Source organism: Pezoporus occidentalis, unplaced genomic scaffold, assembly GCF_034315485.1.
Source record: "Pezoporus occidentalis ecotype Australia unplaced genomic scaffold, CSIRO_AGI_Poc_V1 ctg96, whole genome shotgun sequence".
In the NCBI taxonomy this organism is placed as follows: Eukaryota; Metazoa; Chordata; class Aves; order Psittaciformes; family Psittacidae; genus Pezoporus; species Pezoporus occidentalis.
Genome location: NW_026916325.1, coordinates 2826665 through 2854517, shown reverse-complemented (window position 1 = coordinate 2854517; position 27853 = coordinate 2826665). Strand labels below are relative to the sequence as shown.

Below are 27853 nucleotides of genomic sequence, written 5' to 3'. Positions count from 1 at the left end.
AAAAATTCTTTGGAAAAAAGTTCTTGCATCTCTGTAGCTCCTGCTGTCACCACTCAGAGGAAAAGAAGGGGTGGCACTGCAGCATGAGATTTTAATCAGATACACAGCTTCGACATGGGCAGAGAGAGGCCTGGAGGTTCACAGTATCACAGTATCACAGTATGCTAGAGATTGGAAGGGACCTCAAAAGATCATCTAGTCCAATCCCCCTGCCGGAGCAGGAACACCTAGATAATGTTACACAGGAATGTGTCCAGGCGGGTTTTGAATGTCTCCAGGGAAGGAGACTCCACAACCTCCCTGGGCAGCCTGTTCCAGTGTTCTGTCACCCCCACTGAGAAGAAGTTTCTTCTCAAGTTTAAGTGGAACCTCTCGTGTTCCAGTCTGTACCCATTACCCCTTGTCCTATCATTGTTTGCCACTGAGTAGAGCCTGGCTCCATCCTCGTGACACTCCCCCTTTATATATTTATAGACACTTATAAGGTCACCTCTCAGTCTCCTCTTCTCCAAACTATAGAGACCCAGCGCCCTCAGTCTTTCCTCATAAGGGAGATGCTCCACTCCCTTAATCATCTTAGTTGCCCTGCGCTGGACTCTCTCCAGCAGGTCCCTGTCCTTCTTGAACTGAGGGGCCCAGAACTGGACACAATATTCCAGATGGGGTCTCACCAGGGCAGAGTAGAGGGGAAGGAGGACCTCTCCTCTCGACCTACTAACCACCCCCCTTCTAATACACCCCAGGATGCCATTGGCCTTCTTGGCCACAAGGGCACAGTGTTGGCTCATGGCCATCCTGTCGTCCACTAGGACCCCCAGGTCCCTCTCCCCTACACTGCTCTCTAACAGGTCGTTCCCCAACCTATACTGGAACCTGGGGTTGTTCCTGCCCAGATGCAGGACTCTACACTTTCCCTTGTTATATTTCATCAAGTTATTCCCTGCCCAACTCTCCAGCCTGTCCAGGTCTCGCTGGATGGCAGCACAGCCTTCTGGCGTGTCAGCCACTCCTCCCAGCTTAGTGTCATCAGCAAACTTGCTGATAGTACACTCAATTCCCTCATCTAAATCATTGATGAATATATTAAATAATACCGGTCTCAGTACTGACCCTTGAGGCACTCCACTAGTTACAGGCCTCCAACTAGACTCAGCCCCATAGACTACAACTCTCTGGCTTCTCTCCTTCAGCCAGTTCACAGTCTACCTCATTACCTGATCATCCAGACCACACTTCCTCAATTTAGCTGTGAGGATGCTGTGGGAGACTGTGTCAAATGCTTTGCTGAAGTCAAGGTAGACCACATCCACCGCTCTGCCATCATCCATCCACCGTGTTATTTCCTCATAAAAGGCTAAGAGATTGGTCAAGCATGATTTCCCCTTGGTGAAGCCATGTTGACTGCCCCTCATAACCCTCTTATCCTTGATATGCCTTAAGATGGCACCAAGGATAAGGTGTTCCATCACTTTCCCAGGGATGGAGGTGAGGCTGACCGGTCTATAGTTACCCGGGTCTTCCTTCTTGCCCTTTTTGAAGACTGGAGTGACATTTGCTTTCCTCCAGGCCTCAGGCACCTCTCCCGTTTCCCAAGACCTGGTAAAGATGATGGAGAGTGGTCTAGCAATGACTTCTGCCAGTTCCCTCAGCACCCGCGGGTGCATCCCATCTGGATCCATGGATTTATGGATGTCCAGACTGCTCAACTGGTCTCTAACCCATTCCTCATCGACTAAGGCAAACCGCTCCATCGACCTGACTTCATCTAAGGTCTCAGGGGTACAGGGCTCTTCAGGACTGCCTGCAGCAGAGTAGACAGAGACAAAGAAGGCATTCAGTAACTCTGCCATCTCTGTATCTTCTGTCACCAGGGCACCCATCCCGTTCATCAGTGGGCCTACATTGCCTCTGGTGTTAGTTTTGTCTGCCATGTATTTGAAAAAGCTCTTTTTGCTGTCCTTGACCCTTCTCGCCAGGTTTAATTCTAAGGAGGCCTTAGTCCTCCTAGCTGTCTTCCTACATCCTCTAGCAGCAGCCTTATATTCCTCCCAAGTGGCCAGCCCCTCCTTCCATGACCTGTAAACTCTCCTCTTCCACTTGAGCATACCCAGCAATTCCCTATTTAGCCATGCAGGTCTCTTGGCCCTCTTCCTTGACTTCCTACGTGTCGGGATGCTCCAATCTTGAGCTCGGAAAAAGCAATCCTTGAATGCCAACCAACTATCTTGGGCCCCTTTACCTTCAAACAGCCTTGCCCATGGGATTTCCCCTAGCAATTGCTTGAAAAGGCCAAAGTTTGCCCTGCTAAAGTCCAGGGTTGCAATTCTACTTGCTATTCTACTGGTCCTACCACACAAGATCCTGAACTCCACCATCTCGTGGTCGCTGCAACCAAGGCAGCCCTCAACCCTTACTGCTTCAACCAGATCCTCCTTGTTAGTGAGGATGAGATCCAGCAGCGCTCCTCTCCTGGTTGGCTCATCCACCATTTGCAGGAGGAAGTTATCATCCATACACTGGAGGAACCTCCTGGACTGCGGCTGGGTTGCCAAGTGGTCCTTCCAGCAAACATCAGGGAAGTTAAAATCCCCCACGACGACCACAGCCTGTGACTGTGAGGCCGCTCTCAGCTGCCTGTAGAAGGCCTCATCAACTTCCTCACCCTGATCTGGTGGTCTGTAACAGACACCCACAACAGTATTGCCCCTGCCAGCCTGCCCCTTAATTCTCACCCACAGACTCTCAACTCGCTCGTCATCTGTCCCTGGACAGAACTCAGTGCATTGTAGTTCCTCCTGCACATAAAGAGCAACCCCACCACCCCGCCTGGCTGGCCTGTCTTTCCTGAAAAGGACATAGCCCTCCATGACTGTATTCCAGTCATGTGAGCTGTCCCACCACGTCTCTGTAATTGCCACCAGATCATAGTCTCCTGACTTAACACAGGTTTCCAACTCCTCCTGTTTATTTCCCATGCTGCGCGCATTGGTGTACAGACATTCCAGGGAGCGAGCTGAGCACACCGATTTCACCCTAGGATTATAGGAGGCCTCCCAGTCTTCATTAATTCTGGAGCGCTGCCCCACTGCGGCAAGCCCAGCTACAGCCCCATCCCCCTTTGAATCTAGTTTAAAGCTCTCCAAATGAGCCCTGCTAATTCGTGCCCCAGCATCCTTTTGCCTCTTTGAGACAAACCTTTCTCACTTGACATTGTCCAGACTGGTGCCCTATAAAACCAGCTGTTATCAAAGAATCCAAAGCCCTGCCTGTAGCACCAGTCTCGAAACCAGTCGTTTATGGACTGAATCTTCCCATTCCTTCCCACATCATCAGTGGAAGATGGAAGGAGTGAGGAGAAGATCACTTGAGCCCCAGACTCTTTCACCATCCGCCCCAAGGCCCTGTAGTCTTTCTTCATCCCCCTCAGACTGCGGGAAGCAGCTTCCTCCCCACCTGTCTGGAAGACCAGCAGCGGGTAGTAGTCTGTCGGGTGCACCAGGTTGGGGAGCGCCCTGGTGATATCCCTGATCCGGGCTCCAGGCAGACTACACACTTCCCTATGATGAGGGTCAACTCTGCATATCGGGCCCTCTGTTCCTCTCAGAAGGGAATCACCTACTACAATGACCCTTCTTTCTTTCTTAACAGAGGCAGTCTTGAGGTGCAAAGTCAACCGCCTTTTTCTATGTGGCCTTGTGGGCTGGCCTTGCAGGCTGGCCTTGCCCCACGTTCTCACCTACCTCTCCTTCAAGATCCAGGGCCTCAAACCTATTACGGAGGGACACCTGGGGAAGCAGGGCAGGAAGGGGGGAGGGTTTCCCACAACGCCGAACTGGAACACTCGTGCAAGTGACCCTGTTCCAGGAACAAAGTATTAAGTTAGATATGCAGAAGAAATTCTGACAGAAAAGTTGACCTCAGTAATATTTGGTACTTCGACTCACAACTAGACATCTTAGGGGCTAACACCTAGACCTTTTTAGCCTATGACAGGAAGAGTTCCATCCAGGAACAATCTGGACAAATGGAAAGAAAACAGCATATAAAGTCTCTCCTCTAGAAAAAAAAAGAGAAAAAGGGTTGAGCCTCAGGGTAATGAGGCAGCTGCAGTGTGTTAGGTGTGGGTGAGAGCACAGCCCATGACTTTTTTGTGTTGTCCCTTTATAATCATGGAAGTTGGTGGAAATGGCTGTGGTGGAAAATGTAAGAGAACTGAGCTCTCATAACCTCCCTGCACACTGCTCTAAGGTGGCACTGCCCTCATGGTGAAGGGATTTCCTGGAGTCCTGAACATCTCAAGCCACAGCTTGTGGCCTTTGCCCCTGGTTGCCACTGCCAAGAAGAGCTGGGCTCTGTTGTCTTCACAGCTCCCTCTTGAATAGCAGGGCCAACACTGGGTGCAGTATTTCAGCATTGAGTCTAAACGGACAGTGTATTTCCTTGACCTGCTGGACACATTTCTCCTAATGTAGCCCATTATGCATAAATGTATAATGTAAATTGTATGTAATGAAAAGGTATAATGTAAATTTGCAATGAGAGTATCTTGCTATTTACACACAAATCTACATACACCATGGAATTTTTTTGCTCAATTTACCACAGAAGAAATGACTTGTCTTTGTGGGCATTACACACAAAGTATTGAGTGACCATCAGTGGTACTGAGTGATGTTGCCTGCGTCCTCATCATGAATGAATGGATCCCAGATGAGAAGTGCATTCTCAACAAGGTAAACTGGCAGAGCTTTCAAGCAGTTCTTGTCTCATGTCAGAGGTTTTTCTATGGGAGATGCAGGATGATTTCTGAGACAGAGAAAGAAATGTTGTGACTGTGCACCTGGGACTGGAAGGAGCAAGGGAAAACCACCCTCCCAAAATGAATACCCAAAGCAATTTTTTTTTGTTGTGAGCATGGTGTGCCCACACTTTATTTATTTGAGCATCTCTGTGGCCATAGTGGGCAGAAATGGGTGGAAATAATTAAAGGCATTGCCAGGAGTGGCTTAGGGTCACAGCCTGCTATAGGAATAATATTTCACTGTCAGTCTTCCATTGCCTGTTGTGTTGAAATATAAGAGCTAAGCTTTTGACGAACAGCTTTTCTTGGGATGGAAAATTCAAAAGCATGTACTGCTTTGGAGTCTGTATGTAATCTGCCATGGCAGAGCTGAAAATAAGAAAAATATGTCCTCAGAATGTTAAGGAAACACGAGGAGTCATGGCTCTAGTGTCTCTCAGCTGGACATTTTAGTGACAATTTCATTCTACTTATTCACCTTTACAGAAAATATCTTCTAAGCCTTGAAAACCAAGATGCTAGGATACTATGAAGGCCTGCAGCCACACACCAGGAGGACGTTATCTCAGTTGGCATCCCAGGTGGTTGGTGCCACTTCCAGGAACAACTGGAGATGTAAAGTGACTCTCTGTAAGAAGCGAGGGTGGCACTTGAAGCGAACCAGTGAGAAGTAAAGAATGACACCACTGAAAGTGAACAGGATGATGTAGAGGATCTCAAACTGGGGTTGATCAATGACGGGAGCTAACACCAGGTACACAGCTGGCATCAGCACGATTATGGGGATGATAATTGGGACCTGTGAAAGCAAAAGATCAGCATAAAGACTCAATGTAACACTGGGCCACTGTGGGTATGGACAACCCTAGAACTTCTGCACAAGGCTCTTTAGATGAAACCCTGGTGCAACTGGAGGTATTAACTACAAATCCAAATTAGTCCAGACATCCTGTTTCCCAGCCCGTCCCCACTCTAAGGTTGAACATCCCTGCAAGAGCAACACCACCACCTGGTCTTCCCTGCCCTCCTAGACTTGAAGATGCAAACTACTGGTGTTAGTGCCAGGCCTGTTTTTGCTCTCCCGACTACTTTGCATCCAAAAGCTGAACTGCAGACAAAACACAGCAATGTGTACGAATCACAAAACTGAACTTTAGCACCCTTGGGCAAAAAGGTTTATTTCTTTTTGGATAGGTGAACAGGCAATCTCAGAAGTTATTTCTGTAAGTCTGTTCAGAAAGCATTTAAATTTAAACTTGAAGCCATCCTCCTGAGGCTACTGAATGCACAGACAATGATTTCACAACAAGGTGAAAACTGAATGTTCAAGCTGGAATTTTTCATTTTTTCTTTTTGTGCCTTTTTGTCCAGTAAGTGGAAGACTTAACAGCACATTGCTCTTCTCTGTCAAGCTAAGCCCCAGAGGACACTCAATATAGCTTCACACAGCTCGGTAGCATCAGCCTGTCATCTACATCCTGAAGAAACCCTTGAAAACCAGGATGTTCATTCAGCTTGTCTCAGGGAAAAGTCACTGTCCTGCATTCACTTCCTTGGTCACAGAGGAAGCACTGCAGCTTGACTTGCTTAGGGCACCAGGGGGAAGAACAGGTAATTCCTGATTCCCTTCCACTTAGCTGTTTTGTGGGGATGTCCTGGGTTCAGCAGTAGCAGGCATGTTTCTCCTTCTTGGTAGCTGGTGCAGTGCAGTGTTTTGACTTTCGGCCTGGGAACACAGCTGACAGCGATGTTTTGGTTTGGCCAAGGACTTTGTGAGCCTCATGCTCTGCCAGGGAGGAGGGGAAGCCGGGAGGAAGCAGAGACAGGACACCTGACCCAAACTGACCAAAGAGGTATTCCATACCACAGCACATCATGGCCAGGAGGTAACTGGGAGTTAGCCGAAAGGACTGGGGGACTTCAGGGTTGGAGGAGGTATCGGTTGGAGCTTGGTCGGGCTTGGGGGGCGATTTATCTGTCAGCTGGTGCTGAGGTGTTGTATTCTCTTCCCTTGTTATTTCCTTTATCATTATTATTATTGGTGGTAGCAGTAGTGATTTGTGTTATACCTTAGTTACTAAACTGTTCTTATCTCAACCCGTGGGAGTTGCATTCTTTTCGATTCTCCTCTTCATCCCTCTGGGAGTAGGGGGAGGGAAAGAAGGGGGGGGGGGGGGTGAGTTAACGAGTTACCTGACTGGGTTTAAACCATGACAGTTCTTTTTGGCGCCCAACGTGGGGCACGAAGGGTTGAGATAACAACAGATTTGACTGAATTAATAGTCACTCGTCACAATGCTGATTTATTGGCTCTCAGAGTTGTTCTTGTTGATCTCACAGCTCCAGAATGTTGTAACTTACTTAGAGCTGGTATTTGCTGTGTTAGTGTTTATCAAGTGTGGGGCTTGGGCTAAGGTTCTTGTCTCACTGTGCTTTATGGCAATGGCTTGTAATACGGGCGGGCTCCAGCAGCAGGGCGGGACGGACGTGGCCGTGGACTTGTACCTGGCCGTCCGGCTGCTCTTCACCGTCCTGGCCCTCGCCCTACTCTCCATCTTCGTGAGGCTGCGGGGAGCCGAGGGGGAGCGGCCCCGGGAGCCGGCGGCAGCCGAACCGGGCCGGGAGAGCGGCCCCGGGGACCAAGCGGCGGCGGGAGCGGGGCCGGAGGCGGCGAGGGGACGGCTGCCGGTGGAGGAGGTCGGGGCGGTCGAGGAGAGGAAGGAGGCGGCTGCCGAGCAGCGGGAGAAGGCGGCGGAGGAGCCGAGCTCAGCGGAAGAGCCGAGCCCCTCGGAGGAGCCCAGCCCCGCGGCCGAGCCGAGCCCCGCGGAGGAGCCCAGCCCCGCGGCCGAGCCCAGCCCCGCGACGGCCGAGAGCATTTCCCGGAAGCCGCCTGCCGAGCCCCAGGAGGATGCAGGAGACCCCGCAGCATTTCCCAGCAAGGCAGAGGAGGAAGAGCTGGACTCAGGAAAAGAGAAGCTGGCGGTGGGAGAGCCGGCAAGCACAGCAGCTACACCAGCCCCAGTGACAAGTACAGCAGCATCAACTGAGAGTTCTGAAGGTTTTGAATGGCCTTTGGGTATCCTTGGGACCTGCCTGCTGATTGTGATGGGGATCAGCATGTTGGCACACACACAGGCTGTGTGCTACCCACCATCATTTTGTCTGATCTCAAAAGTTAAGCAGAGTCAGGTTTGGGTCTTGCCTGGGGTTAGACGACGATGCAGGGGGACCACGAGATTTTCCCCAAGGCTGGACAGTCATGAGTGGCAGGGTGTGTGGGACAGTATGGGCAAGTATCTAGTCCACTGGGCCCCTCCAGTGCTTTGGAAGCATCGGAGATGGAAGGCAGCTGTATGGAGTCCCCAGCAACAAGCTGCAGAAACTGCTTAAGGGGACAGTGAATTATTTTAAGCCTGGTGGGCCCATGGCACTTCAGGCCAACAGAGCAGAGATGCAACATAGAGATGGACTCATGATTGAGGGGTGGACTTAGCAATGGACACTATTGCCCAGGTTATTCACAAGTGTGAACACTGCACACAGTCTCTCCTGCTCTGGAAGACTGTTACAAGAGATGGAGCCTGACATCATGGACCAGATGGACTCAGCAGGTTTATAGCTACTGGTCCATGCACTTAGATAAGAGTGATGGTATATTGAAAATGTGGGATCTGAGCATGACGTGAATGGTATGGAATAAGGGGTGGATAATGTCCTGGGTTCAGCAGTAGCAGTCATTTTTCTCCTTCTTGGTAGCTGGTGCAGTGCAGTGTTTTGACTTTCGGCCTGGGAACACAGCTGACAGCGATGTTTTGGTTTGGCCAAGGACTTTGTGAGCCTCATGCTCTGCCAGGGAGGAGGGGAAGCCGGGAGGAAGCAGAGACAGGACACCTGACCCAAACTGACCAAAGAGGTATTCCATACCACAGCACATCATGGCCAGGAGGTAACTGGGAGTTAGCCGGAAGGACTGGGGGACTGCAGGGTTGGAGGAGGTATCGGTTGGAGCTTGGTTGGGCTTGGGGGGCGATTTATCAGTCAGCTGGTGGTGAGGTGTTGTATTCTCTTCCCTTGTTATTTCCTTTATCATTATTATTATTGGTGGTAGCAGCAGTGATTTGTGTTATACCTTAGTTACTAAACTGTTCTTATCTCAACCCGTGGGAGTTGCATTCTTTTCGATTCTCCTCTCCATCCCTCCGGGATTAGGGGGAGGGAAAGAAGGGGGGGGGGGGGGGGGGAGTTAACGAGTTACCTGACTGGGTTTAAACCACAACAGGGGAGCAAACATGTCCCCTGGACATCTCAAAGGACCTGGGGCATTCTTTTGTCCTCTGCAAGGTTCTTACACCTGGGCTGCCTTTTGAGGAGGGCAACCAAGTTCACAGAGCATAAGCAGTAGATCACATTGTTGGTCAGAATTGTCCTTCATTTTCTTCTTACATCTCTTATAAAAGGTCGATATATTTTCCACAGTGAGGGGGCAGTGTATTATTAGTTTATCAAGACAGAGAAGCCAGCCTTGACTTATGCTGGTATATTCACAGTATCTTGCCCATTGTTGACAAAACATGAAATTAAAAAAGGAAGGACAACAACACTAAATCTGTAAGCAACCAGCCCCAGTGCTCTTTTTCTCCTCATAATGCCCTGTAAGTTATTTGGGAATACAGGAAAAGGGTTTGAGGGTTTATGTTTTTACTTCACCTTATAAGATCTTGGCAGTTCTGGTTTCTTGATTTTTAAATACAGGAGACCAGAAATAGTCATGCCATAGAAAAACCATGCTATTAAACTGGAAGAAAAAGGAAAGAAAAAAAAGACAAAAAAGACAGCATTACATTTGTGGTGAGATCATCCAGGAATGTCAGCCTGCCTTGCAGATCCCAGATGTTTACATCTTCAATTAAAAAGGAGAATATTGATATAAATGTGGTAGTTCTTCCATTCATTTCCTTTCCAGCCCAATAAGCACTTCAGAATGATCTAAATATTACGGATTCATTTCAATATGAGGATGTATCACATCCAGTTAAGTACACAGTGACAGAAGCATTCATGCATTGCAAAAATGCTGGTTCCTAAGCAATTCCTTTTCTTTCTTTCCCCTCTCCTCAGTGTTGGTTAGAAAACAATAGCCCCTGCTCAGAAAAACATTGAAAGAAAATACTTCTAAACAATTCAAAACCCAGGACGCAAGCAGAAATGCTACATGTACATACCTGAAAAAGTTCACAATGGTGGTGAAGTTTCCTGATATTATCATTATTAAAGACATGGCAGATGTAAAGAGCAGAGCAGGGGAGGGTATGAGGCATCGCATGAGAGCCATAGACAGAATGTCTGGCTGAAAGCCAAAAAAACCCAATATACAATTATATCATGTACTTGGAGATCCTTACTCATCCACCTCTGCTGCTGGTGGGAGCTCTGCCTGTTGCCAGAGCCACTTATGATCATCAAATAAGCACAATATAAAAGCCACTCAAGTCCAAGGAGTAAACATGGAAACTCCCTCAAGGATGTTTTCATTGTGTCTCACTGATTTCATACCAAATATGCTCAGTTTAGGCAGGCAAGATAAGGTTTTCAAACTAGTAATGCAACAGACTAAGGCTGAGTCAAATCAGAGCTCTCCTGATAATCACTGGGACCTTGTCCCACTGTTCTGCCCTCCGTCACATCTCTCTGGGACTTGGATTTTCTAGGGCTGACTGGAAAATAAGACAAGAACTACTCCAGAAACATTTATGCAAGTAACCACAAAGCAAACCAGGATTTGTTCCAGAACATGGAAAGAATTATTAGCCTCTTTATTATTTGGTTTATTGGAAAAGCTTCATAAGAAAGGCTTCTTTTTTTTTTTTTTTTTTTTTTTTTTTCTAATTTCCAACCAAAATATCGTGCAAGGACTTCTGCTAGAGCTGAGTGTCTGAGAAACAGTACTAGCGTTCAGCTCTTAGTCTGGTATGGTCAAATTCAGAACATCTGTGAACTGCTTAGTACAGAGCTTGCCACGATACAACAGGAGCTGTCATCAGTAAGAGAAGCTGTGGAACCAGTAACCACCAAAACCAGTAATCACCCAAACCAGTAACCACCCAGTCATATCCACCAACTTGGTCATCCATATACATAAAAGATTCCCTCCCATGCACAAAGAGTGAAGCTGGTGCAGAGTGGTATCCTTTGCACCTGGAGCTGAAAAAACAGATTGTGTGGGGAGGAAGGACCAAAGAAGCAGAAAGGTCCAGGAAGAATAAAACATGCCTACTCAAAATAGAGGAGGAGAATTTAGCTCAGCCCAAGCACTGAGAGGGAGAAGTGTGGGAGAGGTGTGCCTGTGGGTGAGTAGGTCCTTACCAGCAGCTGGAGTGGGGCAGTAGCTTATATGCCCAGGTACCAGCAACTGGGAACACTGGGATACAGGGACTGCTACTGGGCAAATTGAATGTCTGAGCCCAGCTGCTGGTCGGGTCCACATTGTACCTATGTGTATATATATATATTTTTTTTTTTTTTCACTTACAGTCGCCTGTTCAGCTAGAGAGGGGAACAAGATAAAGCCCTTGGTGCTGTTTGTGCTAGTGGTTGTGTGAGCACTGAGCATGTCTGCACGTGTAGATCTGTGTGCCCTGCTGTCTGTATATGCATGTATACCTATATATATGTATGTATGTATCTGTGTATATATATATATATGTTGTATACTTGTGTTTGTGTTCCTATTGGGAATACATGCTGAACCCACCAGTTGGACCACAGACCATGTAGCTGTAGCAGCCTGGCCTCTGCTGGGCTCCACCTAGCAAAACCAATTGAAAACGCTAGCTAGCTGAGATGGAAGACCGTGTCACCTTGTAATTGCTATGAAGCTTGAAAAGCCTGGAACACCCCTGAGAGCAGCTTTTGTAGTCAGTATTGTATGCAAAGGCAGCTTGGCAGTGCTGAACTACCTTCCCAGCACAAGCAAGGGAGCCTTACAACACGCAGTAATGGCTGGGTTTCCTCTCCCTGGCAGGTATATTGGCTAGGACCCCCCAGACCTGTGCCATGTGCTTCAATACATCAGTATTTCATTTCAAAGCTGTTCTTAAAATCCAGGCTAGATGTAATTATGTATCTTTCTGAAATGACACGGCTGAGGAAGAAAGTCAGGAAACAAGAGACACCTGACATTTGAAAAAGATGGGGAAGACAGTGTTTGAGCAAGAAGCAAAACACTATCACTCTACCAGCTGAACATACACAGTGTTTTCCTCTGCTTTAATGTCACAAGAAGGTAAAATCGCTCAAAGCAAGCCAGATCTCTTTATTTTTGTCCTTACCATATGGCCTTCCCTTGAAACAACGTAGCATACCCGGCCTCCAGTGAAGAATGTGCCACTGGATGAACCAGACATAGACAGTGCCACAAACAGGGACATGAGCTGAGCCATGCCAATGGCCCAGGACTTTGAGGTGAGAAAAAGTTCACAGCATAACATCACAGCTCATAATTGTATAAATACTCATTGAAGAACCAGGCAGGTTTCTTCCCTGCATTATTCTGATGTATTTTTTTTTCCAAAGCCTTTCTAACAATTTAAAGCCTTCTTCCAGTTCCCATAATATTTAGTCACTTGTAAGTTTGACATGCCCAGAAAAGGCAACTTTCCTTCCTGCCTGGTGTATATATATCTACATCTGTTTACACTGCCATGGTGTACAAAGCTGTCACAGGAGGTACCCCCCCCCCCGGTTTTGTGTGCAGATGCTATGGTGCAAATCCTGGATATGCTGCTATTACAGGCAACAGTATTAGCTTGCAGAAAAACTGGTCCCACAGGACCTGAAGAAATATCCTGCATTATAAACTCTTCCCAATATCCATAAGAATATAAGCCTTTGATCCCATATGCAAGTATACCTGCTACTCTGTGAATCAGGCTAAAGCCAAAGAAATTGTTTGAATTTCATAAGTTTGATTCTACACCATGTTCAGGCATTTATGGTTTGCGTTCTCTGTAATAGGAGTAGCAGGGTTACAAACAGAGTTTGAGGTAATTATTTGGGAGATAGGATAATCTTCTCACCTAAAAGTGAAGCTTGTCTTCTGCAATAGAGCAGCATGAAGAATATGAATTGAGCATTAAATGCAGGTGTTTGGAGTAATTATCACGTACACACACACAAAACCAAACACACTATTCCCCTCACTGGCAAAAATCCAAAATTCAGACTTTTTTTACAACCCTTTCCAATTCTGAATCATGGCTTTGAGCCATATCTACTCTTTTTTAGTATCACCTATCCCAAGTATCCAAAATCACGAGTTCAGCTCTCCGAATTCATGGCAGGAGTTTAACTACCACAATAATTTCAAAAATGTAGCTTGTAAGCTTAATATCTGGGTTATGGTCCTTCAAGCTTCAAGTTAAGCTACTTGCAATAACCACAACTAAAATGTCTCCCTTCTGAAGATGATGGAATCTGGTTATCTCCTATTACCATGTGACTCCAGAACACAAGATCTCAAGGGATAACTACATATATCACAAAATCAATTATAAAATCTTCAGCAATTGTGTATTTTGCATCTGTGAGATTGGTGCTCTGCTGTTTGGACCCTGAAAATGAACTACAGGGGGTACTCCGAGTAACTCCTTACAAGCAAACTGAGATCTGCAATTACTGTTAAATCACTGGCATCAAAGAAATGCTGGGGAGAGTTTCATGAGTTCCTTTTGTGGCTGAACCTCTCACCACTGAACAATGTATCTCTCTGGCAGTTTTCTTCTTATATGGAGAATAAATGCATTTCAATGTGACATGTCTTCCTCTGGCTTCTTTATAATCCTCCCATCCCTTCTCAATGACCGGAACAGATGCACCTTTTGCTTGTAAATCACAGCCATTACATCCTCCTTAGCCTGTAGCTCTCTACGTGTCCTTTCAGCTTTTGAGTGCCCAGCTTTTTGGTCACTAGTTCGATGTTTCTTACTGAATTGCACTCTCGGGGTGAAAACGTTAATCAGGCAGGAAAAAGAGATGTGTTAAAAAGGAGGAAGCTCGAAAACAACTTGTTAACCAGGAATGATGGGAAAGGAAGTGCAGGGAAAGTTTATGACATTGTGGCTTAGCCAGGCTTTGTAACCTGTTCAAACAAGGCACTAGACCTTTAAAAGCTCCTACTTACAATGACATGAAAGGCTATTAAAGAATACATCTCGCAATAACTCAGATCTTCAAACTGGGCATCTTGTGTAATGCACACAGAAGCAAAGCTGCTGCTGACTTACTAGGAAGAAGATGAGAAGCAACACAATCCCTGTGTTATCGTTTCAATCAGACAACTCATTTAAGGCTGTCATGGATTCTGTGTCTTTGGAAATATTTAGAATAAGGCTGGATGTTCTGGTGGGAGATCATCTGGTTAGAAGTCAATAGTGTCTACAATGCTCATGACTGTCCTTTTCTTCTCTTGCTAAAACCCTTGTCTTGCACAAAGCCTGTCTGATACACCAAACACTTCAGGTTGGTGTAAGGTACAAATAGTTTCTGTACAACTCTGGAAAAGTGCATGTCAACTTAAAGATACAATTACCAAAGGCTGCACAAACCATGTATAACACTTCTCCTACTCAAAGGTGTTGTAGACACTAGTGTTGTTTTCCATTTCCCCATGGGTGGAGAAACTGATCCAAAAGGCTCTGGTCTCGTCTAATTTCCATGTGCTGAGAAGACAGGATTCACCCAGTTGGCTCCTGTCTCACTCCCAACCCATTGACTCTGCACTAGTGGGGCAGCACACTGTCCTCTTCATTTTTCTGGAAATTTCTGAAATGTGGGGTATCTCCCAGTTCCCAAGTCCAGATAATCACCCTCACTGCATCTTCACTGTGGGGAGATGCTCCTGGTATACATTTCATTCCCCTCTTTCCTGTCCCCTCTGGCCACTTTCCATGGGGGAAAACATTAGCTGGAGGGAAGCCACACATTCCCAGTGGGAATGAATGGGAATGGGAAGTAAAGCATGTGCTGCAGAGCACCCTATCTTGGCAGCCTACGTGCACCTCAGAGACTATGGGCCAGACAGGGCTGGTCAGCCCTGACCTTTGGTGGGGAAAGGCTGACTTAAAGGTGACAGAGCAGGGACTGGCAGCATGCTTCCCTGTAGCATGGCCTGACAGTTCTTCCTGGTCTGATCAATGCAGTGCTACCATTCCCACTGGAAATGACAGCTAAATCTCCTGAAACTCAGGAGAGAACCCATATTTCACTGGACTGCATTGGCTGTGCTGCCACATGCAGAGCTCACTCCCAGGTGGCTGCCACAGCTCCTGAAGACAGCAGTTCAGACGGAGTCATGGCTGCTAAGTAGCTCATGTTTACCAGCAAATACAGGCATGTAACCAAAGGAATGGCAATCATCACAGCTCTGGGAAGGGTCACCTGGAAAAGGGATGACAAGAGTGTTAGGCACAGCACATTTACACCTGCACTGGACTTTTTTGTTTGTTTTGTCTTTGCCACCACCCATGTCTCTCATTCAAACTCCTTTGCTCACTAAGCATTTCACAGAACAAGACATAGATTGAGATTCATGCAGCAGTTTTTACACCAGTCTCCCAGAAATGGCAGGCAAACAGTAATGCTTTACATTTTAGTCTTTAAAAAACAAACCAAACCAACCAACCAACCAACCAACCAACCAACAAAAAAAACAAATTTTATTAAAAAATATTTTGCTTCATAGCTGCCCAAGATGCCGTTGCCTGGTTACGTCTTGATTACTTTAATATTGATTTTATTTGTTACTAGTGTGTTACATCTCCTGATGTGCTGTGTCTTCCCATGAACATCCTACCGACACATGTGATGTACAAGTGCGTGTTGCATCACATTTAACTCCTCTACAGGTTAAATCCAAGCAGGGCAGTGCAAAGGAGATATGCTCTTGGAAGGATTTTAATTTTTTTCTAGTGACAGGGTGCAATCTTGGAACACCACAGATCATCTTAAGGCTCAACAAAATCAACAAACACTACCTTATGCAGCTGAAAACACTGGAAAAAAAGAAGTACTAAAACCGGGAATGTCAAATTTGCATTCCCACCATAGGACAAGACATAGCAAATCCTTATGTGGTTGCCTTCACTCCACAAGGGTGTGAATATCAGTGCTCGAGGTCCTGTGGGAGAAAGTGCCACACGACCCTAGGATCTTTGCTGACATTTAGGTTAATATTTAACCGTGTATTTTCATTTTATCTGTAAAATCTTTTGTGCTGCACTGGTAGAAAGCACACTCTATACACATTGCACTCAGCTCTTTCTAAAAAAAAGGTTGTTCACTGCCTATAGTGTCTGATCTGTGCAAAGAGGTGATACGGCATGGAAAGGGCTGATGTGAGATGCAAGTGAGCAACTTCAGTGCCTAAAGCACAGACAGAACAATACCAAAAAAGTAGACAGTTAAAGACAAGGTCATTCAGGGAGCCAGATTCCTGCTCCAGCAATGCTTCGCTTGCTTTGAAGCTCCCCCTCCATGCAGTGAGGAGAGAGATAAGTGGGGTTTTGATGCATACATTAAGGGTCAATTCTTTTACGTGGTGTTAAGAAACCTTTATGGATTATAGCAGTGAGTGCTTTTCTGCATAAATCTAGGTGTCTACAGTGAGATCCTCTAAACACTAAGGCAAAACTTCACCCCCAAAACATTCAAGTGCTGCCTAATATTTTTTTTAAGTCAATGGAGTATTTTAGTGCTTTCTTATAGATAGGCTGCTTTTTCGCCTAGAGACTCATTTTTATCCTTTCTGGACACATCCACAGGTATCTTGTCTTAGAAGACAGAACAAACATGAAGGAAAGCTCTATAGTCTTTCCTCCCTTCACTGCTGCTCAACACAATCATTGACAGAATCACACTAGCAGCAGGATTAGTAAGTAAAGCCCAGCTCACTCACTCACCTCAGGCTTCTTCAGTTCCTCGATTACATAGTTCAGGTTGTTCCACCCATTGTAGGACCAGAGCCCCTGGTAAAATGCCACTCCAACTGCCCTGATACCTGTGGTTGTGTTCTGAAAAGCGCTGTGAAACCTCTGAGTTTGTCCTCTGGTGAGCAGCACCAGTCCGCCTACCACGATCACTAGCAATGCCAAGAGCTTGGCAGCTGTAAAAATGTTCATAACAGATGTCGCCAGCCTCATGTTGAGACAGTTGATGATAGTTAAAAGCAGGATGCAGGCAGCAGCTGTACATTTGATGACAACTGGTGGAGATGAGCATCCTGGGTAGAACGGTGCAACAGCGTATTCAGCAAAACTCAGGCAGGCAGCTGCCAAACCAGCTGGTCTCACCAGGATAACAGAATTGTAGGCGACAAGGAAAGCAGGAAAAGAACCAAAAATCCTCAAGATGTAAATATATTCTCCTCCAGACTCTTTAATTATGGTTCCAAGCTCAGTATACGACAAGGCTCCAAACATGCCCAGGAGACCACACGCTCCCCAGATAAGCAGGCTGCTGGCAGGGCTCCTCATATGATCTAGTACCCATTCAGGGGACATAAAGATCCCTGAGCCTATCATGGTGCCTGCAATTAATGACACTCCACTAATCAGGCCGACTTCTTGCTTCAGTCTTAATTTCTCCTTCCCTTCACTCACATCTGTTGATGAATGAGGTGAATCTGTTGTCTTCCTCATAGTGGAAATGTTAGGAGATGTTTGGAGATAATTTGTAATAAGACTGAGGCATTTCAATAAGGACTGTCTCAGGCTTTTAGGGTTAAGTTAATGGTTACAAAAGTCACACTGAACACTGTCATTAAACACAAGCTTACCTTCCACATTTTGCATTCTTTCATTACCTACCTTATCTTGATAATTTATCATGGTTCAGATCCTGCCAAGACTGATTATCTTTGAATGTCATTGCAAGCAATGGTAATGGAAAGCATTTAACACCACCACCTTACTGGACTATGCCTCTGATCATCTCTGCTTTAAATTATGCTTCAAATGGCATCTGAAATAAGGATCAGTTAAGCAAAATCCCCATGCAAACCTGTACTGTATGCTTTGATTACAAGTTAATGCTCAAGCACCTGCTTTAGTCCTCAGTCATACATTCATTCCCCACTATGAAGTGATAAAACAAACAAGCCTGTCACCAAACATGCCATGGCTTTGCTCAGTAAGGAACATTTACAGTGTCTTAGTCAAAGACTAAGGAATATTCTGCTAAAAACAGTCCAGAGACTGTTCTTCTTCACAATACTAGGGCACAATTCTGGCTTTTGCAAATTTTAGAAAGTGCAGTAGAGTGAAGAGGCCATAATTACATTTTATGGGCCCTTTTTGCCAATGCGCATGAGGTATGCGCATTCTTACCAGATTACGATCTTCAGAGGACTTTGTCACTGCTCATCATACATACATTTCAGTACATACCCAAGAGAAATGAAGCACAAGCTTTTGAAAATGCCACTGACTCCTACTTTGATATCTAACAGGTAAAATTTCAGACTCTGGGGTAGGTTCTGCTATAAATCTGAATATTGCTACAGTGCATGAGGGTGTATTTTGTGAAATGTGATATGTATAAATTCTTGAGCAGACAGGAATTTCCATATGCCTTCCCCTCAACTAAAACTAGACTTCCCTGACCACAACTGTAAAGAAGGAGAATTACTGGCTTGGTGATCTCTTGCAGACTCCTGTTGTGATAAGTACCAGAAAATGAGAGTAAGACCTTCCTCAGCCCTTCATGGAAGCAGCAGACCTTGACTCTTTAAAACTGTTCATCCTCCTCAACCATCTGAGCTAAAAAGAGCATGAATATAAACAGAGAAGTATTTTTATCGTTTGTCTAAAAATTCCTTGTCTTCTAAATCGTTTAGTTTTCTCTTTCTTTGCTTTAAAATAATAATTAAAAAAATCATCTCACTAACTTTACAGTTTTCTGCAAGAATTATCCAAAATAACACTTGGACTCTTAGCAAAACTCCCATGCCCATAGGAAAAACAACATACACAAGTCATAATTTCTCATGCTATAGCAAATAAAGTTGCACAAATTTTAGCATCAGGTTAGAGGCTTTTAATTTCTTCAAAGAAGCAAAAAAGAACTCAAATCTTACTGAAGAGCAGGGTTTTTTTACAGTATAAATCCTATTAATAGATGAAGGAAATGAGAAAAATTGAGGGGGGGGGGGGGGAAGTTGTGAGTGATATTAGAAGCTATTCCTAATGCCAACTCATTTGTATTCACTAGAAACGGATTGCAGCTGGATTTCTCCTAATTTCAAAGTCACTAATAAAAATTCACAGCTGACCAAGCTGTAGCTTTAACAGAAGTGAAACATTACTTCGTCTGTATTGAGTATGTTTTCAAGTCTTCTTAGCCAAGATGTGAGTCCTGATAATAAACACAGGCTCCTTGTACTGCAGGGGTATGAGTTAATGCATTTCAAGTTAATGGTTTGCAAAGTGCTTGAGGACCTGAAGGGAGGCATCTCAGTAATGCCGAGTATTTTGTTTTACTTCTACTAAGTGACAGTGCTCTTGTTGTTAGTTGGTTTAGCTATTTGTAGTGTACTTGTTAAAAAATGCTAATCACAATGTCAGGCCATGTCATTCCTGTCATCCTTCAGAGGTCTAAAGGTCTGGCTTTTTTTGCACTAGAGATACTCTACTATGTGCATCCACACGTGTATTATGTTTGCCAATTCTAACTGAAAACATATTCACAAAATATGGTTAAACCAACGCTAAAGGAAAACTCGATATGACTACAAGTAGTTAAGTATCATTCTCATAAGCTTGCAGATATATTTCCATTACTGGTTTCCTGCTTTAATGAAGAAGTTTCTTTTCTGAAATGAATATGCAAGGTTCTTGAAGGGCCTGAGAGGATCTTTTCAAAGTTCTTGGTTCTAGAAATGAAGAACTTTTAATCTAATGTTGTAGAAAGAATCAGAATGTCTTCAAACTTGGTCATGTCAAAAGAATTTCTGTAAGACCACTCACATAACCAGGACTGATTAGCTGGTACATCAATAGCCTCAGTAATTTCCTAAAGAGAAGTCTATTTCAAATCCCAGGATCATTGTTACTCAGTTCTAACTGCTTCTATCTAAAGTAATAATGAATCTAATTAATCATTGTAAGAACTGGAGGCTATTCCTGTGAAAACTAAGACAGCCTGATTGCTTTGGATCTTTTTTATTCCCATTGACTTGTTCTTTTTTTGACTGATACTAGCAGTAAGGAGGAGCAATAAGATATTTTAGTCAAACCATTGTCACAACTGCAATTTGTCAAAATTGGCTACGTAGAAGGGCACCTCACTGCCCCCCTTCAGGAGCGTATAAGGAGGAGTAAAAATAAAAGCACCGCTTTCTCTGTATGTGGAGTAGCCGAGCTCTGTTGCTCAAGCTGTCACATGACAAATTCACTACCTAAACGACTCTCACTTTTCATTTCCCTTTGACATTGCAATGGGTGGTTGCCATCTACTGGTCTCTAAACAGTAAGACAGCTTTGTCCAGTGAAACATGGCTCAGTCTACATTTGCTTTTGGTATTTTGCATTGCTGATTAGAATGAAACCCTGCAATAAGTATTAATTCTTCAATATTAGGGTAACACAGCGTATACTTGAGTTGTGAATGGAAATTCTTCTCAATGTCCTTGGTGCTATTTTTACCTCACCAATAGCTACAAGAACTAGAGAAAGCTAATTTAAGGTAAAGGCCAATGTCAGTGGTAAGCACCAGACAAAACATGTGGTCAAGTATTTGCAATATTTAATTTTAGGTCCCAGGAGTCATATTTGGAACACGGTTATGGGCTTGGCTTCCCTGTCCCACAGTTGGGAAAGAGTTACAAATCTCTCAGAATGGGGACTAAAAATAACCCACAGTCTGAGGATGGAGTGGCCAACACCATTGCCCATAACTTTCTTTGGAGACAGACACCAATATTACACTTACAAATGTGTGCAGGGATCGAGATTTTATTTTTTTACATAAAAAAAAAAAAAACACCACCAAACCCCCAAAACCAGACACCAAGTTGTATGAGAGGTACTAAAGGTTAGAGAACTCATTCAGGATGTAAGATGTGAGTTTGATGGCCTTCTCTATTTGAGAACATGGAAACCCACAAATCCAGGCTGAATAACCTTCCCTTCAAAATGCAAGCTTTGAACTCTAATTGCAGGCAGATCTCGGTGCCCACACTTGTGATGCAAGTAGAGATGCCTGCTTGAAAAAGGGGGAAATAAAACCTAGTGAGCCCTGAAATAGGTCTCGAGCCCAGAAGAAAAATTGGGGCAGAGGGAAAACATTCCCCAGGTGTCCTGTGTGAAAACAGAAGGGAAGAAGACTCATTTAGAAATATGTGCCTGTGGAGGCTCTATAGTGTTTAAGCCTCTACCTCTCCAGTGCATCCTGGCTCTTCTCACACCTGAGCCCTGTAACAGAACAGCTTTGGGCCTTCACCCTGCTGGAGGTAACCTGGAGCCAGCAACTCCATTTGTGATGCCATCAGCCCTTGTGTTCCAAGGGGCCAGCAGCACTTGTTTGCCCCAAGGGACCAGAGTCTCTGGCATGCTTCACAGCAGAGAAGCTCTGACTGGGACTGTAAAACTGCCAGTGTGAGATGTAGGTAGCAAAAAACTCAACCTGGGCTACTGGGAATAGGACTGGGGTAAAAAAAGGCATTTCTGAGGATGCACAACAGTCCTAGGCTTCACAGTAAGAATAACCACTAAAACAGAGCTTTTTTAAGTTTGGACAGCAACTGGCTTTCCCTGTCCTGTTACAATAGCAGATCTGAGCCCAAGGGATTAAGAGGGAATCTAAAAACCAAGAATTTACCATAAACTCAATTAGAGCTTCCTTCCTTCCCTGCAGGGGGGCCACAGAAAGGTGAGCTCAATGCTCCCTGGTCTTGCTCAGTAAGGGCTCAGCACAGCCTGGTTCTGCAACTATTAAACTTTAAATTTAAATGTTTGCCTTTGTTTTACAGATATACTGCATAAAAATTTACTTGGTATCCCATGTGTTGTAAATCAGATACTAAATATTTTGTGTAGTTATCTTACTGTATTCAGGAGGAAGCTACTGCATGTTCTCTGGGCTGCTCTGTTGAGCTGGGCACAGGGCAGTAACAGCCCCACTCTTACATGCTGAATGGCTGTACTCTTAAATAAATGCTATAGAAGATAGCGATGGAATAACACAAGAACCACAGCTGAAAATAAAAGAATTACAACCTTCATGAGTACTGACCCCACCGCTGCTTGCAAGGTCAAGAGTTGTGACCTAAAGTTCAGTTTACAAACATTTTATTTTGATTAGAAATACAAAATAATTATTAGAAATTTTTATAATAAAATTATAAAATACTGCTTCTGATATGATTATAATAGCATTCTGAAGCTAAACAAGTTTTGCTAAAGCCAAGAAGGATTGCATTTTCCCCACTAGGCTCTGCAAACACTGGAAACCCGTGCAACCAGAGAAGATCCTAAGCGACCCATTGACAGCAACCCAGGAGAGTATCTGTGTAAGGGTTCATTCTCCAGGCTGCTCGAGCAGTAACTTCAAAGAAAAAGAAAAGAGCAAAACAACAGGCTTAGACTATGCTGTCCTCAGGATTCCACTTTTTGGCATTGCAGGCAGTTTCTGTATCAAGTGCCATTGCTACATTTTCTTTCACTTACTGAAGGAATATTATACAAATTTCTTCCTTTGTTCCTCTTCACATCCATATTTTCTTATTTTACAGCTATATATATATACCCATTGTATATATATGTATATATAAACAGCATACCAAACCTGTCCTGTTTTCTTTTTCTTTTCCTAGCAGTATTTTATATTAGCCTCAGCAATTTTTTTTTTTGCATTTGTTTGCACTCTTAAGAACTACTTTTAAATTTTGGAATTAAATTTTCATTTATTTACTAAATTTAATTCAAGATTAGATTACCTTGTCCTAGATGAAGTTTGGTTTGCAGACTCATTATCAAATAAATGCTATCATTTTAAATACCAGAATACAAAAAAAATTTTCATTAAAACTTTCTACCAAGCAAGATTAAAAATAGAATTAAAATATGGCAATATTTTCAACTCCAAAATTCTGTTTAATCAGTGAAATGCATTCCTACATTTCTGAGTAGATGTATAATAATACTTCTGCTAACACTAAATGTTTCTATTATTTTTAAAACAAACTTTTGTAACACATGCTTAAGCTTAATCTGTAACTTTATATTTAATGTGATAGGTATCGTTCTATAATAAAATGGTATCCTCTGCATGATTGTCAAAAAACTCATAATACTTGCCCAAATCATTTCAGTTTTTCTTAGGTGAAAAGGGGACATAGTAAGTGAAGGTACTAAACCCAGTGCCTTAAAGATTTCATCAAAACTCATACCTATTTTTAATGAAACCCTGGACCAGAAGTGACATTTAAGGACATTTAGGCCTACAGAAGGTACCTCCCCTCCTCAGCCTGCCCCATTGCCACAACCAGATTTTCCTCCCTAAAGCCCAAAGGGCTGTTTGCCTGTTTTCCACTTTTCTTCTTAATCACAAAAAAGGAGGGAGCATCCATCTTTGGTAGCATAGTGGAGCAGAGTACCTGCTCTACTATTAAGGGACTAGGAAAAGCACTCAAGACAACAACAGCCAGGAAGAAAAATGGGGTGACAGTGCTCGCAGCAGCTCATGACAGTTTCATGGGCTGCCACTGCCTGTTTGCTTTCCCTGGGTTCCAGTACCAAGCACAGGGTGGGGTTGGGTTAAGCTTATCCCTGTGGCACCGACTGCTGTCAGCACATGTGGGGAGACCACTCTGCGACTGCTCTTCCCCCACACTGGGGTGGGATGTGCTGCAGAGCACAGTCAGAGCCAGCGTCAGGTCAGGCTTTGCCACTACGTGCCCAAAACACTTTGTCTGTGGAGGAGGTATACGCTGTATGATGGGCTCCGTGCCATACTTACAGCACTGTGAAGTTGTCTCCTGGGATAAGCTTAGTCAGGGACAAGGGGGCTTGGCCTGTCTCTGTGCCAGTTACTGCCTAGCTTCTGAAAAAGCTGGGACAAGGGATTAATTTTAGCATTCTGTTTTATTATAACCTCACTTTGACTCTGCCAAATATCAACTAAAAAAACAACAACTGTTTGCCTGGAAAAGTCACATAGGTTATGATGCTTTTTTATATTTCTGGCTGGTGCTTTATGATGTAACAAACCCACATTTTGCAGTTAATGTTTCATCTTGTATAATTTTATCAATAGAAAATGTAATGAATCTCAGGGAAGACAGAGATGTGTTGAGATAGTAATTACTTCCACCTGTAATGCTTTGGTTAAAGTTATAAACAGATATGAATAAAAAGAAGGATGAAACGGATTACACATCTTTTCTTGGCCTTTCAGGGGAAGTATGTGTGGGATATGGGGACCAGGTTTTAAGTCCATTTGGTAACTTTTCATTTGAGATTGTATGAAGAAATGTGCTTAAAGTTTTGAAGGACTCTTTTGGTCCCAGAAAAAGCTTTCTAGTTGCCCTTGTCAGTGACACAGTCAGGTGATGAATTCATGACATGATGAAGATGTCCAAGAATCACTCTGAAGTAGTATTGTTCTCTTGAATGCAAATTGGATGAATCTCCAGATGTTCTCTTCTAATTCTTAGCCTATAGGCAAAATGAATAGAAAGAAACTCTTATTTACACATATAAACTTCCTGTTTTGCAGTTCACTAACAGGATGTATTATGACGGAAGAAGTAGTTTTCTAGCTGAACTGGATTTCCATCTGGAGCCAGCTCAAGGCAGTAGGCAATGCAAGTTGCAGGCTGTGGGGTATGGTCTGGTGCCTATTCTTCCTGTGCCAGGGGAATGGGAATTGATTATTCCTATCTTGCAAAGCTGTTTGCTCCCAGTGTTATAGGAACAGCAAAGGTGTAGCTGGGTGGGTGGTGGGTTCCTCCCCCAGAAGCTCCTGCAGAAAAACAAAGTGCTGCTCTTCCTTTTCCTTCTCACCCTGCCTTTTCCATTTTCTGCTCCACACACAGGCTCACCCCTGGGCCCCCACGGGGGGGGGTATGCACAACAGCTGTTGGGCCCTGATAGCAGATTAGCTGAAGGCAGGGGTCCTGCACTGCAACAGAGGGAAAGCTGACTCAAAGAACCTGAATTTTGCAGTATTAAACCCCACATTATTTCAGCTGGATGAATTGATTGTTTTGTTGCATTTGACTAGCTGCCTAGGAAGAGGGATGGATTGGAAACTGAAAAGGTACTTTAAAACTCTCTAAAACCTGCAGATACATTTAAAGGTAAGCCTACATATATATGAATACACTGTCGCTATTTATGTAATACTTTATGCAATAGATGCATAACATTGACACTTACTTTTTAGTGCTATAGTGCTCAACCATTTTGTTTACGCTCAGAAACCAAGCTCAGACTTCCCTTCCTGAATACATCTCTGGCATTGTATATTCACTGCATTGCAACACTTGTTGCTCTGAAGGCATGTTTGGCATAAAATGGCTGGGTTCTCTACATGGAAAGGGGGTCAGTGGGTATGTCTGCATGCTGTAAGGGTGAGTCAGAATGGGGCTCCTAACTAGCTCTGAGCTAATATGGCTGTGCTGTGTTTTGGTATTCAGATGATGTGTCCAGTCATGTAGACATACTTTGTTGCTTGTGGTCAGCCCCCCTGACACTGTGAGAACAGGAAATTCTGGGGAGCTTCAGGATGGTTAAGATAGAAGAAAAATACCTAGTCTTATTACACTGCAAAACCAGAGATGACCACAGATACTGCCATGTTACCCTACGAAAAGTCCACTTGGTGTTGGGCTGTTTGTTCAGAGCTCTGTCAGAAGAACCCATTGCAGTTGGCAGGATCAGCATCAGGAAGACAATCAGCGTAAGTAGAAGAGTGTTGGTGAATATAAGATAAATCATACAAGCCAAAGTGCTGTTGCAGATCTTTCTTCTAGTTTACCCTCTGTACTACTGGTTCACATTTTTGCAGATACAGAGTATTTCAAGTTCATGCAAGTTGAGTTGGTGAAACTTCATGCAACAAAATTAAAACTTAGGGATATGCTTTTAGGATTCTTGGAATGTTTCTCCTTAGGAGAGGAAAAAAAAAAACAAACAAAACCCAACAACCCACATTCTTCCCACCCTTCCTTCTTCCAATAAGGCTGAATTATCTTATTCTAAGTGTGCAACAAAATACTGCCTCTTATTCAGAACTCTTGTGATTACTTCCACCATTGCCTGGGATTTTTTTTTTTTTAACTTTTTTCCCATTTTAGAAATTAGAGTATTTACTCATTACTGCTTAATATATGAAATTAGTGACAATCAATTTGATGCTCATCTTTGAGGTTTCATTCTTTGTACAGAGTATAATACAGGATATTTAGTTCTAAGAGCCACGGTCTGTGTTCAGCCTGAAAAGTTTCTGGAACTTAATTCTCCACTGGAAAGAAAAATACATTGAGACAAGCAGGCTTTTTTCTTAAGATTAGCATTGATAGCCACACTGTTGTGAATGAAGTGAATATGAAGCTAAAAACCAGCTGGCATTATCTCTGGCTTTGCCCCTCTCAAGCTATTCACATTCATGCACATGAAGTGACGATATTAGTTACTCTTCTTGTATCACAATGACTGTCTGTGGTGGTTGTGACTCTGAGGTATGTTTATGAAGCTTGTTTATATCTCTGCCAATTATGAGGGGGTGAATGACTCGGGGACAAAAGCCGCCTCGCCGGTGAAACAAGTCTTGAGCTGACACCTTCTCAGCCATTCTAGCTTAGACTTGGCAAAGCACTTCAGGAGAAATACTTCTTTCCTGGGACAAGTTCATGAATTTCATTTGAATCCCTTAACAGAACACTTTCTTTGGAAAAGCTGATCATGTCTACAGGAGCAATGACTGCGTAACTGAATGACAAGTTAGAATCCCCACGTTTCAGAACATTAGTATAGTAATAAGTAAGTCCAAATCCATTCTTTCTATAACAGCATGTAGTGGTAAGACAAAGCATAATGGCTTTAAACTGGAAAAGACCAGGTTGCTCGAAGACCCATCCAACCTGGCCTTGAATAATTCCAGAGATGGGGCAGCCCCAGCTTCTCTGGGCAACCTGTTCCAGTGTCTCACCATGCTCACAGTCACTCTGTAGGAAGAGTCTCTGGCTTTGTAAGCACGTTTCTTTGAGGCTCTGGGGAGAGGCAAGCCAAAGGCGACACTTGGCCCACTGGGCCAGAGTTCCTACCTCAGTAAACCCTCCTACGTATTAGGGTCACTACTGGCCTAAAACATGAAAGATTCCCATAGCAATGCATTTAGCGGCAAGTCTTGTGAATGTAATATTTCAGACTCATTGATTCTTTAGTTAATTAATTGTACGTCTGTTGATAATGCGGAATCCAGAATTAAGCACTGGATGTCTAGATTTGCTATGCAGTATGTAGGAAAACTAGTAACTTCACAACAGGGTCTGCTCCTGTAAATGCCTGAAACATACATTCAGACCAGTGTATCTTAGAGATGTAGCTAACAAGGACCACACTAAAGATATAAACTACCATTCCAGGGCCCTACTGTGGAACACGGACAGATAGCTCTAATTGCTTCAGAGCAGCAGTGCTATATCTCTGTAAAGGTGGTAAGTAGTTAACCGCAGCTATTACTTCAGAGAACTAAGAGTCTCCCATTTATGATTGCTCCTCTTAAGTGGTAAGATGGTAGCTTGACTGGGGATTACACTGGGGGTAACTAGACTTGGGGTTTGGACTAGAGGATCATTAAATGTCCTTTCCAACCCAAACCATTCTCTGATTCTATGACTGCAAGGCCAGTAAGGCCATTAAGTAAACTATCTGAGACAAAGACCTTGAGCTCTTCCCTGCAGACTGCCCAGCTGCAGCAGGGGGCAGCCAAAGTAGCCTGCCGATTCTGGGGACTCTCCCTAAGAAAGTCAGACCTGTGAATCTTGAGAAAAGGAAT

At 44.1% G+C, this 27853-nt stretch overlaps 2 protein-coding genes across 4 annotated transcripts in view; one reads left to right on the top strand and one right to left on the bottom strand.

Moving 5' to 3' along the window:
* Nucleotides 1-5226: 5226 nt before the first annotated feature.
* LOC134157431 (b(0,+)-type amino acid transporter 1-like) lies at nucleotides 5227-17612 on the bottom strand. Of its 2 annotated transcripts, XM_062606346.1 has the most exons (7): nucleotides 16756-17612; nucleotides 15102-15235; nucleotides 14557-14572; nucleotides 12130-12255; nucleotides 10024-10148; nucleotides 9509-9596; nucleotides 5227-5600 (listed from the first exon to the last, which is right to left on the bottom strand). In XM_062606346.1, the coding sequence occupies exons 1-7, from the start codon at nucleotides 17491-17493 to the stop codon at nucleotides 5367-5369; spliced, it is 1461 nt and encodes a 486-aa protein (XP_062462330.1). In that variant the 5' UTR covers nucleotides 17494-17612; the 3' UTR covers nucleotides 5227-5366. The 2 variants fall into 2 exon arrangements, with proteins under 2 accessions (XP_062462330.1, XP_062462329.1); XM_062606345.1 differs by lacking the exons at nucleotides 10024-10148; nucleotides 12130-12255; nucleotides 14557-14572.
* A 7368-nt stretch (nucleotides 17613-24980) lies between these two features.
* The window catches only part of PUM2 (pumilio RNA binding family member 2), a 78850-nt gene continuing 75977 nt past the window's right edge, over nucleotides 24981-27853 (top strand). For both annotated transcript variants that reach the window (XM_062606353.1, XM_062606352.1), the window contains exon 1: nucleotides 24981-25151. The gene's annotated coding sequence lies outside the window, so the exon portion shown is untranslated. The remainder of the gene's footprint in view (nucleotides 25152-27853) is intronic.

Bases quoted from the DNA above. Each gene is read 5' to 3' on its own strand.
- LOC134157431 (XM_062606346.1), bottom strand. From the start codon at position 17,493: ATGAGGAAGACAACAGATTCACCTCATTCATCAACAGATGTGAGTGAA. The intron at 15,236-16,755 runs GTGAGTGAGTGA...TCCCTTTTCCAG, and splicing joins AGGAACTGAAGAAGCCTGAG to GTGACCCTTCCCAGAGCTGT. The intron at 5,601-9,508 runs GTGAAGTAAAAA...TTGCTTTCACAG, and splicing joins AACTGCCAAGATCTTATAAG to GTCCCAATTATCATCCCCAT.